General features: G+C 42.7%; 1 protein-coding gene across 3 annotated transcripts in view; it reads left to right on the forward strand.

Moving 5' to 3' along the window:
- The window catches only part of LOC138567624 (syntaxin-binding protein 4-like), an 839836-nt gene that overhangs the window by 656095 nt on the left and 170685 nt on the right, over nucleotides 1–13056 (forward strand). For all 3 annotated transcript variants that reach the window (XM_069646045.1, XM_069646044.1, XM_069646046.1), the window contains 2 exons: nucleotides 2546–2642; nucleotides 3026–3153. In XM_069646045.1, the coding sequence (XP_069502146.1) occupies nucleotides 2546–2642; nucleotides 3026–3153 (225 nt within the window). The remainder of the gene's footprint in view (nucleotides 1–2545; nucleotides 2643–3025; nucleotides 3154–13056) is intronic.

A 13056-nucleotide genomic window follows, 5' to 3' on the forward strand; every position in this document is an offset into this window, starting at 1 on the left:
ATGCCATGGCACAAATTCATGGCTCTCAATTTCTATTCAGTTGCCCCGGACTTCTCTTCTGACCGCCCACTGAGCCCTTAACACACTCCAACTGTAGTATAACCCAATCCTACACGGGATTATGGTAAAATACATGAACACAGACCGTGATCTAGCAATTGTAAAAGGCACCATTTGAAGCGTTTGTCTACCCTACCCCCAATATTTCAGAGTAGCTGCACCCCAGGCAGAAGATATGGCATACAATCTAGAGGCAGCAGTTCCCTTTCAAAAATCTTAGCGCTACTTAAGTGTTACAGATGATTGTTTGATGTGCAAATGTTGCATACATGATGCATGCCTTTGTCAAACTATTTTAAGCAGATAGGCTCATTACAACAGCTCTTTGGGGGTGTCCAGTTCTTAAACCTATTAAGAATTATGAGGCATTTTAAGGAAATCTCAAGTATTCTAATGGCAGGTGTTAAATAATTAAACATTCCTGGATTTTAGGACCATTACAAAGGAAAAGAGACACATAAAAAATGTTGGTTTACATGCGTGTTTGAGTTAATGAGTTCATGTATACATATGTGCATGCATGGGTGTGTGTGACTGGGGCAAAGGATTAGTTTATGGGCACTAAGAGTGACATGATGCAGAACTCAGACTGTATTGAGGTAGACTGCAAGATTTGATTTGGGAACTAGCAGCATGAAAGGAGGGCAGTGTGTGCATATATTGTTGATACAGGCCATATTTTGGTGCACTAGCACCATGAAAATGTGTTTTACAGTGGCAATGCTGACATACGTTGTTGAGGGAGATCTCCTATTTCTTGGGTACATTCAGCATCAATACTTGCTACAAAATGTTCCTTTGTACTGTTCAGGGCCTGGTATCTATTTCAATGTTTCTGGTGTGCCCTGCAGGGTGGAGGGTACATTCTGCAGTTACACAATTTAATGAAATTGTTGCTCTGATGTTTTCAACCCTTTTTTAATTGGTAAGGCGAAGTACTGGCCAGAATCTTACTGTATTAGTTCAGGTGCACTTGCTCGATTCAGTTCAGGGAAAACATTTACACTTCTCCATGCAACTTTTATTTATTGATAAAAATCACAGGCAAAGCAATGCATTTTGGCACAAAAATGCTTTACAAAATTTACCACTGATAACAGAGCGGAGAACATGGGTCCTTTACAATGGGGTGAGAGAATGTAACTTGAAAATCAGATGTTGCAGGGCAAGGTGAAAATGTAAACCAGGGACGAGGACAGGACAGAATGACAAAGGGACGAGATGAGGGAGAAAGTGCTAAATTAAGGATGTGAGATGACGGGAAATTGTTGTATGGTTGTCCATGAAGAGTAGAAAGAACAGAAAAGAGTGTGATGCAGTAGCATAGAGAGCTAGGAAACGGGTTCTTCAGAAAGATGGAGAGCTTTGAGGTTGGATTTAAATAGTGGTACAGTTGGAGTTGTACGGAGAGGGAGAGGAAGTGCATTCCAGAGTAGGGGAGTGTGGAGAGAGAGTAGAAACTAGAGGGAGCACAGGGGGATTGAGTGGTGGCAAGGAGGAGAGCTGAGGATGATCTTAATGAGCGAGTAGGTGAGTAGGGAATGAGGTGAGCAGATAGGTAGGGTAGGGTGAGTCCATTGATAGTTGTGAAGGTGATGAGAAGTTGTTTATACTTAACCCTTTGATTCATAGAGAGCCAGCTAATCTGGCAGAAGAGAAAGAGGTAAAGTGAGAAAGGTTCGAAGTTGAGGACGTTGTCCAGAGGTGAAAAAGCATAGTTCTGAAGGCCACAGAGGAGACAGGCATAGTAGTCTGATCTAGAAAGTGCTAAGCAGGAGATTATCTGTTTAGCAGTATTGAAAGGCAGAAGACGGCAGATTATTCTGATATTGAGGAGGTTGAGTCTGGCAGCAGCAGCAGATTTTGAGAGGAACACCAAGAAGCTGTGAGATGGGTCAACTATGACACAAAGGTTAAGAGCGTAAGTAGAGTAAGGAAAGTAGTCAGGAGAGGTGAGACGAGAAGGAGAGGGAGAGAGAAAGAGATCTGTTTACTTCACCAGACTGTAGTGTTATTGGTAGAGTTGGGCATGGACACCCTTGAATATAGCTAGGAAGGCCTTTTTCCCTTCTTTGACCATGCATTGGGAGTACCCAATCGCCCATCAATAATATAAAAATAGGACATTTTACATAGTTTAGCCCCCACTCTTGCCATGCTGGATACTGCCCTGCAGCACCTGGTTGTCATTTTCTATGTAAATTAGATGCATTTGCAGCTGTAAAGTGCAGGGGGAGCAAATAGTATATTCCTCACATCATTCTTTGTGGAACACAATGCCTGCAAAACACAATTTGTGCCTACCACAATTTTGACTGTCCGGGGAACTGGTTCTATGTAAGCTTTTCGTACAGAGGAGAGTTAACATTCATGCTCACCCATGTCTCTCAGACAAATAAGCAATCAATTGTGGGAGAGCGGACACTTAGATAGATTGTACCCTCCCCTTGACTAACATTCATCGTATGCGTGGCCTTTCTTGCAGCTCCTGCAGTATCTTGGTCTTGATGTGGCCGAAACGAAGAAAAGAGAGCTTCAGCAGAGCCTTGTGCCTGACCTCCAGGGGACTGTGGCTTTTGGAGGTCAGCCTGACCTATTTGTAACTGACAACTTTGAACATCCATGTGCATGTGCAGATGTGAATATGTGCTGTGTGTGTGTGTGTGTGTAATTGTGTAAAGGCTTGCCCTTATTTACATAGCAAACTTATGCAGACAAACACACTGGATGCAGGACATTTTTAGCTAGATGACCACTTCCCTTCTGGCCATTGGGCATGCGTGTTTATTAAGTTGCAGACTGTGTTAGTTACCTGAGCTCTTCCTCTCCGGATACCAGTAGAGATGCAGTTCAGTGTTTGTATGCATGTGCAGTTGCTTGCCATGATGTTCTTCCTTTGGGTAAATGCTGTCTTCCCATTTTCATGCCTCTACTAGGTAGCTGATCTCTTTCTCTTTTTACACAGATATCCTGAAGGTGCTCCGAGACATTTTCGAGGATGATTTGGAAGATGCGGGCCTAGATATAGCATCTTTACTCTTTACCCATCACCAAGTTGCCACCTTATTGGACACATCAGCCTTCCACTCTCTGGTAGGTACATGACTAAAAGAAACTTTGTGTGGCACCCAAGCATGGAAGGGGTGCACTAGTTCTATACTCCTCCAGCCTACAGTCTATCAATCCATGAATATCATGCTGGGCAGATAGTTCGCAAGGCTAGTCTAGGAGGTTCTTGCTTCTGTTAGCAATCACCTCGAAATGTCAACCAGCGTTCCAGGTTCTTTGGAAGTCCCCCTCATTCAGTATAGATATCTCGTAGAAGCAAGCTGGAGCCTCACAAATGGAGAGGTGGAGGAACTAATGAAAGTATCTCACTTCCCTACCCCCAACTCCAAATCCAATAATATATCTATCTTTTGTTTGGCTTGCCTGTGCTGTACTTGTTTTTGTGATGGAAGCATGCTCTGCTTTGCCTTGTCTGAACTGTGTGTTTTGTTTTGATTGGCAGTAGCAGGTGCTGCTGCTCATGCTGTACCTGTCATACGCCGATTCTGTGAATGCTGTATCTCTTCTTTTTTGAGAAATGTTTGAGCATGTACTCCGCATTTTTGTTAGGAATATTTTCGGACAAAAAAACTCATCGAAATTTGTATTTTCTATTTGGGGCATTTCGTTCCCCAATCCCCCTTCCTATTATCTAGTCCCTATTCCCCACACACCCCTACCCCCTGTATCCCCTTACCTACCCCCATATTGTTCGATGAGCATTTTCGGGTGAACATTTTTCGGCAAAAAACTCAGCGGAACAAAAAGCCTGGTGATGTAACAACGTCATACCAGGGAGATTCTATGTTCTTAGATCGCCATGTATTGTTTGGGCACTAATGGCAGCTGTGAAGTTGGGGGAGAGACAAGTGGTGAGAACTCCTTTTCCCAGCCTCTTTGTTCCCAATAATATGAGTGCGGGAAAACAACCCCAGGAAGAAGTTGCCCATGGTCATGGTCACTGAAAAGCTGTGCACAGGTGGGCTTGGGAGCTGGGTGAGCCAGAGCCACTTCAAGTAGGTCCGTTGAGTCAGAGCGACATGTGAGCGGGGCATTGTTGTGGAAGGTTGAGGATCAACAAAATACAATGGGGGGGCAAAGAGCAGCAACCTCCACCTGATGCTCAATGTAGTTTCACACAACACAGACAAATGTTATTCTTGAGATTCTATTCATAACTTCTATTAGGTAAGCAACCTACAGCTTGCGAAATCTCCCTGTCAGAAAGTCTATCTATCCCTATCACAGGTGATATTCTATTCCTAGCTGGCGCTGATGTGCCAGCTATCTAGGAAAGAGGATAGATAAGACACTGTCCCTAATCTGGCTCATTACTTTCCTCCTGCTATTAATTTACTAAAAACCCAAACACTTGAGGCCTGATTCACAGAACCTTGTCCTATGGCATTGTTATGGTCAGTATACTGGTTTCAGCAGGTTCTTGTACATCTAGCTGCTTTCTTCAGGACCAAAAAACAGCCAAAAGCTTTTTTTCTCTAAAAACAAAGGTTTAATCAATCTTTCTCTCTATATGGGACAGAAGCCGTGTCTGTTATTCTACTTCAAATCTGCAGGGGGTGAATAAAACGTATCAGACATCACTATATCTATCCCCTACTGGATTATCATTGGGGACTTTTCATTTTTCAAATTCTTTTACCCACAATCATGATTCTGGTCATGTTCCAGGGGGCCTGTATTTTGTTCTGCCAGACTATCCCTGTAATGAGAGAACCACAAAGTAAGATAAACTCAGGCTTCACCAGAGTGTACACCATGATTTTGTGCAACATATATATTATTGCACACTATTATTATTTCTCACCCGTAGACTGTTGTATTGCCATTCGAAAATGCTGCTCAAACAGACTTGTCTACTTGTTTTCTGTCTTGTTTTTCTTTTTCTTTTGTCTTTGAATCCTATTGGCACAACACTCACAGTCATTGTATAGCCCGGAATTGTCCACTTATCTGACAAAGACATTTTATCACAATATAGAGTTGCCTCTATTTTCTGTGTGTTATAACCTTGTTAAATCAATTGTCCAAAAAAAATTTAGGGCTAAAATTCCCCAAATAAACAAATAAATAGTGTTCGTCTTGGCACGGAGTGCCGCTGCTAAGATGCTTCTGTCTTCTCTTTTGTCTTGTTTACCATATGCTGCGTTGGATATTGACTGGATATGGCGGCTCAGTGTCTATTTTTATAATGTTTCCCGCGAGATCGTGTGTATACAGGGTGTCAAGGAGGGACTGCATGTGCTACCTCCCCACAGTTAATATACTCAACTTTTACTATTACCAGTGTTTAATCCTTCTTCGGATGCCAGGGGACGCAGGAGTGTTGCCTTCTCCTGTGTTAGCGTTACCTGGTAACCACAGCGTCCTTCTTGCATTGTTAAGTAAGTGATTCTCGATCACGTGCTGCATGCGTGCTTCATTATTTCAATGTATTTGCCCACTGCCATCTTTGAGTGGGATCTGCTCGGTATTATGTGTATGTTGTGGCTGAAAAAATATTTGTTTTTTATATATACTGCCAATATGTTTTTTCGGTTATCATTATGTTTAAAATTGCTGTGTACTTTAAGAAACACAGACATATATTTTATTCTATTCTTTACATATTTGTACACTGCACTATTTTTACACTATAAACAAGTCATTATGCGGGAGTACAACTCCTTCTCAATACCGCTCTTGGATCTTTTGTATATATATGAGTTCATTTTTTGTGACTTAGTTTTTTAGAAATAAATCCACACATTGGGATAGTGGGTCTAGAAAAGACCGAATTCCAGCGATGAGCGGGTGTCCTGGCGGTAGTGTTATACCCTTATGTATTTTAGGTACGTTGTAAAAAGCTGGGCATCTAAGAAACTTGGGACATTGAAATTCGCCCTACTTGCAACTTATATATCCTTCATTCAGGCCTTCCTAAATTACTGGAGCGATTAGATATCTCTGTGGATTTTGTTCTAGAAAACTAAGTCACAAAAATGAGATCATATACAAAAGATACAACAGCTGTATTGAGATAGCTAGAAGGAATTGTACTCCTGCATAATGACTTGTTTATAGACACGTTGGACATTGAGTCTTTATAATAAAAAAAAAACCCAGAGGAAACTCTTAGAGTTATTGAAAGAGTGCTTCTACAAAAAATACTACCAATATTCATACCAGTTAATTCGCAATGCAATTGGCCGAAATGACTCTACCCAAACATTAATTTATCCTAGAAGATGAGTATTACGAGCAAATAGCTGCAACTGCTATGGGGGTGACTTTCGCCCCTGTTCTGGCAAATTTATATGTTGCTGACTTCGAAGAAAACATCATCTGCAGTGATAGGAATCTGTTCCCGATGAATATAACGAAATGGGCATGTTATATAGACAACGTCCTCATGATTTTCAATGGCACAGAAGACCAGCTTAGTAGCTTCATTACGTGGCTGAATTATCAGAATGCCTTCTTAAAATTCACCCATGAATACAGCAAAAAAGAGGCCCCCTTTCTAGACCAAGCTAGCTGGCACCCGTTTTGCAATAAAGAGAAGATGTAACCTTCGAGATTCCCTCAGTAATACTTATCAAGAAAGCAAAAACAAAAAGGAGCATTGAGACCAAGCTATGGTCAATGGATAGACCAGTTGAGCATACACCATGCAGCCAGTGCTCCGTTTGCCCATTCAAGAAGTATACCACTTTGACAGATATCGGGTGGAGAACACCTTGGGAACAAAGGGACTTTACAGACTGCAACAAGACCCATGTGGTGTACTTAATCACATGTCCATGTAATTTACGATACGTAGGGATGACCAGAAGAGCCATAAAAGCGAGAATCTGTGAACATTGTTCCAGCATTAGAACAAAAAGGCTCACAACACCCCTAGATGCACATTACACCACAACCAAACATAATGAGAGCAACCTAGAATGGACAGTCCTTGAGAAGGTGCAAATACCAAGAAAAGGGGAGACATAGAAGCTATGCTGCTAAAATGAGAACAACTAAGGATTTTTCATTTGAACACCCATAGAGAGGGTCTAAATGAGGAAATATGTTGGCAAACCCTAGCAACGCTAGAATAAACACATAGTTTTGCACGTTTTCACTAAATATGTAAATTTTACACAACATAAGAACTACACTGGAACCAAGTGTTGAATGAATAGCGATAAGGCCATAGAAATATATCAATCTATGCACAACCCGCCTTTTTACTTTTACTTTTACTTTTATTTGTATGGAAAAGCAGAATGCACAATGAACCCACTCACTATATCCATCTGAGTGAGATAAATACTAAATAGATGAGACTGTGCATACATGCCGCTATAAATATATATATATAATCACTGTGGCTGGGTCTTGCCATGTTAAAATGTGTAAAGAATAGAATAATATATATGGCTGTGTTTCATAAAATACACAGCATTATTAAAAATAATCATAACAGAAAGACATACTGTCGGTATATAAAAAAAAACAATTTCAGCCACAATATACACATAATACCGAGCAAGTCCCACTCAAAGATGGCAGGGGGCAAAAACATTGAAAAAACTAAGCAAACACTCAGCACATGATCGACAATCATGTAGTTAGCAATGCGGGAAGGCTGCTGCGGTTACCAGGTAACACAAACACAGGCAGAAGGCAACACATCCATGTCCACAGGCATCCAAAGAAGGATTAAACACTGGTAATCGTATAAGTCAAGTGTGAGGACTAATCTCAGGGTATATGAACTGTAGGGAGGAAGTGTGTAGCACATGCAAGCACCCACTTTGATATATTGTATAAATGCAATCTCGCAGGCATCATTATAAAAATAGACACTGCGCCACCATACTCGCTCAATATCCAACACGGTATACAGTAAAAAAGAGAAAGAGAAGACAGAAGCATCTCGGCAGCGGCACTCTGCGCCAAGACGATCACTATTTATTTATTTCTTTTTGGAATGTTAGCCCTAAATATGTTTTTGATAATTGGTGTAACAAAGTTATAACGCACAGAAAATAGAGGCAACTCTATATTGTGATAGAAATGTATTTGTCAGCCAAGAGAAAGAGAAGACAGAAGCATCTCAGCAGCGGCACTCTGCGCCAAGACGATCACTATTTATTTATTTCTTTTTGGAATGTTAGCCCTAAATATGTTTTTGATAATTGGTGTAACAAAGTTATAACACACAGAAAATAGAGGCAACTCTATATTGTGATAGAAATGTCTTTGTCAGCTAATTGGACAATTCCAAGCTATACGACTGTGGGTCTTGTGCCAATAGGATTCAAAGACAAAATAAAAAGAAAAACAAGACAGAAATCTGGTTGACCAGCATTTTCGAGTGGCAATACAACAGTCCATGGGTAAGAAATAATAATAAAAAGGAGAATGCGATGATACATATTTTGCACAAAATCATGGTGTACACTCTGGTGAAGCCTGAATTTACCTTCCTTTGTGGTTCTCTCATTACAGGGATCATCTCACAGAACAAAATACAGACCCCCTGGAACACAACCAGAATCATGATTGTGGGTACGAAAACTTGAAAAATGAAATGTCCCCATGAGAATTCAGCAGGGGATAGATATAGTGATGTGCAATATGTGTTATTTTCTCATTGCATGTTTAAAACAGAAGAAGAGACACGATGTAAAGCTCTGGTTTCCCAGTCATGACTCTGACATCTCTTGATGTTGCAGGTGTTCCTTTAATGAGTTTCCAGTACATTTTTTTATGTTTCTTATGTTTCTTTTATGTTTCTTATGTCAGGTTCATCAGAGCTCCACACAAACATGCACCGGCATCCTCCCAGGTAGGCTACATCACTCCAACTCTCTCACTCAGAACTCTGAACCATACAACAACATTCTCACCAGCAAGATTTGTGTCACTCACTCAGCATGCTACTCATTCTGCAAAGACAACATGAAACCTAAATCACTACATATCTCCCTTCCTTACACAACAACAACAACGCCTACCAAAACCGGTCACACTGACAACACACAGTACACACACACACTCCAACACATGCGCGTGCATATCAACCACATGAACTATCACCACACCCGTACAACCTGAACGCGTCACCAGTTCAAATGGTACCATAACACAATACTAACAATGCCCTTCCCCTTTTCTACACAGTAAAGGTAGGACACCTACCAACGAAAATTGTATCACTAGCAATCAATCTTCAACAGCTCAGGTATCTCTCTTACCTCTCTCTTCCTCTCCCACACAAAAACGATAACCAAGATAACCAATACTAACCTCATAGCCACACCACACACAGAACTCCGAGCTGTGCACCACACACACCAAAGAACAAGGCTGGGCATTCCCAACACCCGGGTGAAACAACACAATAACACATTGCACCCTAAGGTACCTATGCCGCCAACCCCACTTCGTCGCCTGTGTCCTAAAGATCCACCTAAAGACCAAACACAACTATGAGAAAGCAACGTCACACACAACATATAAATAAATGCATCACTTTCACCAGAACAACAGCACTCTAGTTACACTCAGCCACCCATAACTTCACAGCCAAATAAACCTCACACTCATAGAACCAGGTTAGACGTTCCAAACGTCCGAGTGAAACAACATCCAACCGAGTGAAACAACATCCAAACAGCACAAATAGTGCAATATTGCCACCCCTTATCCGTCACCTGTGTTCCTTAAAACAAACAAAACCAACACCACTACTGCGAAGAACCACTTAGAACACACCATGCACTATGCCATCAAGCACACAACTACAAAATCACCAAAATGCTAAAACTCTAGCACACCACAAAGACTTACACATGCAGATCCCCACACTGCAACAACAAAACAGTGCTTTAAAATTAATAACATTACTGCTAAAATTCTAAGTTTCTTAGTTCTCCCTAAATGCCCCAAAAGACTTTTAAACAGTCCCACCTGCAAAGCAAAAAATGAGTAAACATGTTCAATAAATCACTTTTCCTGTGCCATGTACTATAACTATATCAGTCCACTTTGCCTATTGCATTGAAAAGTCTATCTGCGGAAAGAACATGCGTTAAACACAACTGCTTCATAAAACTAACATTGCTCACATCAAATATGTGTATCTCAACAAAGGCCACAACACCACACTCACCCATTCAGTGTACATTCACCCTAAAATGCTCATGTTGCTATTGTAGTGTCAAAATATCACAACTATCACAGGCCTCACATGACAATTCAAACCTAACATGTTAAACTCAACTCTGCTGCATACTATGTAAAACATCTCACATATAACCAAAACAAAAGTAAATCTGCAGCCCCTTTTGTTCTCCTGCCATCACCATCCATAGCTAAAAAGTACCTCTGGGGACACGGCCCATACATGCGGGTCGCTGAAGCACTTCAATATCCACAATTCTAGACGCCAGCCACAAACCCACGTTTCCGCAGTTCGCCGACACCCTTGTTTCTCCGTTTCAGGTGGCATCTGCCTGCTCCAGTCCTTCTCTGACGCAGGTGGCAATTTCCTTACAATCCATGGTTTTAACCCTTCCACCTCATTTTCTGAATTGTCCTGAACAGCGCTCAGGATACTTCCTACTTCCTCTTCCACCCCCAAATGACAGCCAATCAGGATCTTCACGGCTGCCTCAGAAAGCACGCAATGTGACCACGTTGCCTACTTGTGCGGGTGCTTTAATTTAACTCCCTGACAGGAAATCCCAGTACACTGGCTTAGCTGCGGGAGTAACTGTGCCTACGTTCCAGTCTTTGCGCTCGAACCAACAAACATCGTTCTGCCTCGTCACTTGTCTGAAACCACTCTGTGTGACATCTTCAGAACTCCTGAACAATTACCATCACCCCGGCAGATTGGTGTGACGTCACCATTTTCTTCATGCCATCAGGGAAAGCGGAGCTCCATACCATAATGGTCACCAAGACTCTTGCTGATTCCCCCATTGCGCGCCTCCCTCGCTCCATACACGGGTCTCCAGGACAACCGCACAGCACGCACACGAAGGCCACTTGGTAACCAGCCTCCCAGGACTGCCCAGATGTGCTGCCCCTCCACAGAACATCAGCTGCCTCTGCTAACAGGTAAGACTCTTAGCGCCTTCCCTCTGCACAGTGTCACTCAAAAGGCACAGTGGTCTCCAGCTATTTGGCGCTCTCTCAATGGGCAAAATGCCACTCAGCTGCACCGCAATGGGCTCCAGGCCCTTCCAAGTACAGTCTCAGGCTCCAAGCCCCATCAAACGCTGCAATGGGCTAAAGGCCCTTCCTCATCACAGCATTTGGGCTCCAAGCCCCTCCAGGTGCTATTTTGGCCCCAAACTCCACCAATGTCATTATTGGCCCTCTTAGGAATACAGTAAAAAAAACTGGGCACCTAGCCCCTCTGCCAGAGAGTAGTGGTCTCCTCGTTTCTCCTAGGCACAGCTCAGGCTCCAAGCCTCTCCCAATGCTGCTGCCCTGGGCTCTAAGCTCCTCAGCTACACAACATGACTTCCAGATTCCTCAATTCCAAGGCACAGCTCAGGCTTCAAGCCTCTCTAGTTGCTACTGCCATGGGCTTACAGCCCTTCATGTCGCAGCTTTGGGTCACCAAACCCCTCCAGGACAGTCAATTGAGCCCTAAGCCCTGCCACTGTTGCTCTGACAGTCTCTTGGCCCTCTGAGTTTAACCTGCCCAACATCCGGTTAGACAGGCCAACCCAGATGGCTCTTGCATGGCGCAGATCACTACATCCTGCGCCAGCAACCCCTGCGCTGGGCCCAACTGCGCCTAAAGAAAATAAGCACTCGCCCTACCTGGGAGGGTCTTCTTCTTGGGTTGGGGGGCGGTGCATGTGCCATCCTCAGTGCTGTCCCCCCAGCACAGCCAGCATCCTCGTCGCCAATGTAAAGCTCTGGGTTCCCAGTGATGACTCTGACATCTGTTGATGTTCCAGTTGTTCCTTTAATGAGTTTCCAGTACATCTTTTATGTTTCTTATGTCAAGTTCATCAGAGCTCCAGGCAAACATGCACTGGCATCCTCCCAGGTAGGCTACATCACTCCAACTCTCTCACTCAGAACTCTCAACCATACAACAACATTCTCACCAGCAAGATTCTGAGTCACTGACTCAGCATTCTACTCATTCTGCAAAGTCAACATGACACCTAAATCACTACACACGACTTGTGGCCCATATACAGAAGAAGATTGACTCAGATTTATTGAGAGCCAGGGAAAGAAAAATCACTTTAAAAAATAATGCAGAGCAATCTGCAATTTTTTAATACACGAAAGTGGGAGGAATACAATTATAGAACACTCCACCAAGTGGTTGGGTTTTTAGAAAATGAATAGCAGGAGGAAAGTAGTGAGCTAGATTAGGGACAACCTCTTATCTATCCTCTTTCCTAGATAGGCGGCACATCAGCGCCAGCTAGGAATAGAATATCACCTGGGATAGGGATAGATAGACTATCCGACAGGGAGATTTAGTGAGCTGTATGCCGCTTACCTAATAGAAGTTATGAATAGAATCTCAAAATAACTTCCGTCAAAGAAGATTGATTGACAATCAACCCCTGCACATGTGATTCTGTACTTTACATATGGTGGCTAACCACATGGGTGGGGAGAAGGAGGAGGAGAGCCAGTCAAAATATATGCACCCATAACTGGCATTTGTGATTGAACTTGGAACATGATTGCTTCAACTGGTAATGTAAATAATCCAGGGTGAATATTGGGCCTGCACCTGCGGTATACAAACTGGAGAATGTGGAAATGAACTGAAAATGGGGATGACGAAGAGAAAAGGTGGAGGCGGAAACAGGAATAATAGGTAGCAAGGTGGGAGTGTTATTGGGAAGGGCAAAATGTTTCTTTCTGCTCGTAAAGTGGCATCTCATAGTTGGTGGCTCAAGGGAGAGGTCT

Source organism: Ambystoma mexicanum, chromosome 2p, assembly GCF_040938575.1.
Source record: "Ambystoma mexicanum isolate Mex_15411 chromosome 2p, UKY_AmexF1_1, whole genome shotgun sequence".
Taxonomy (NCBI): Eukaryota; Metazoa; Chordata; class Amphibia; order Caudata; family Ambystomatidae; genus Ambystoma; species Ambystoma mexicanum.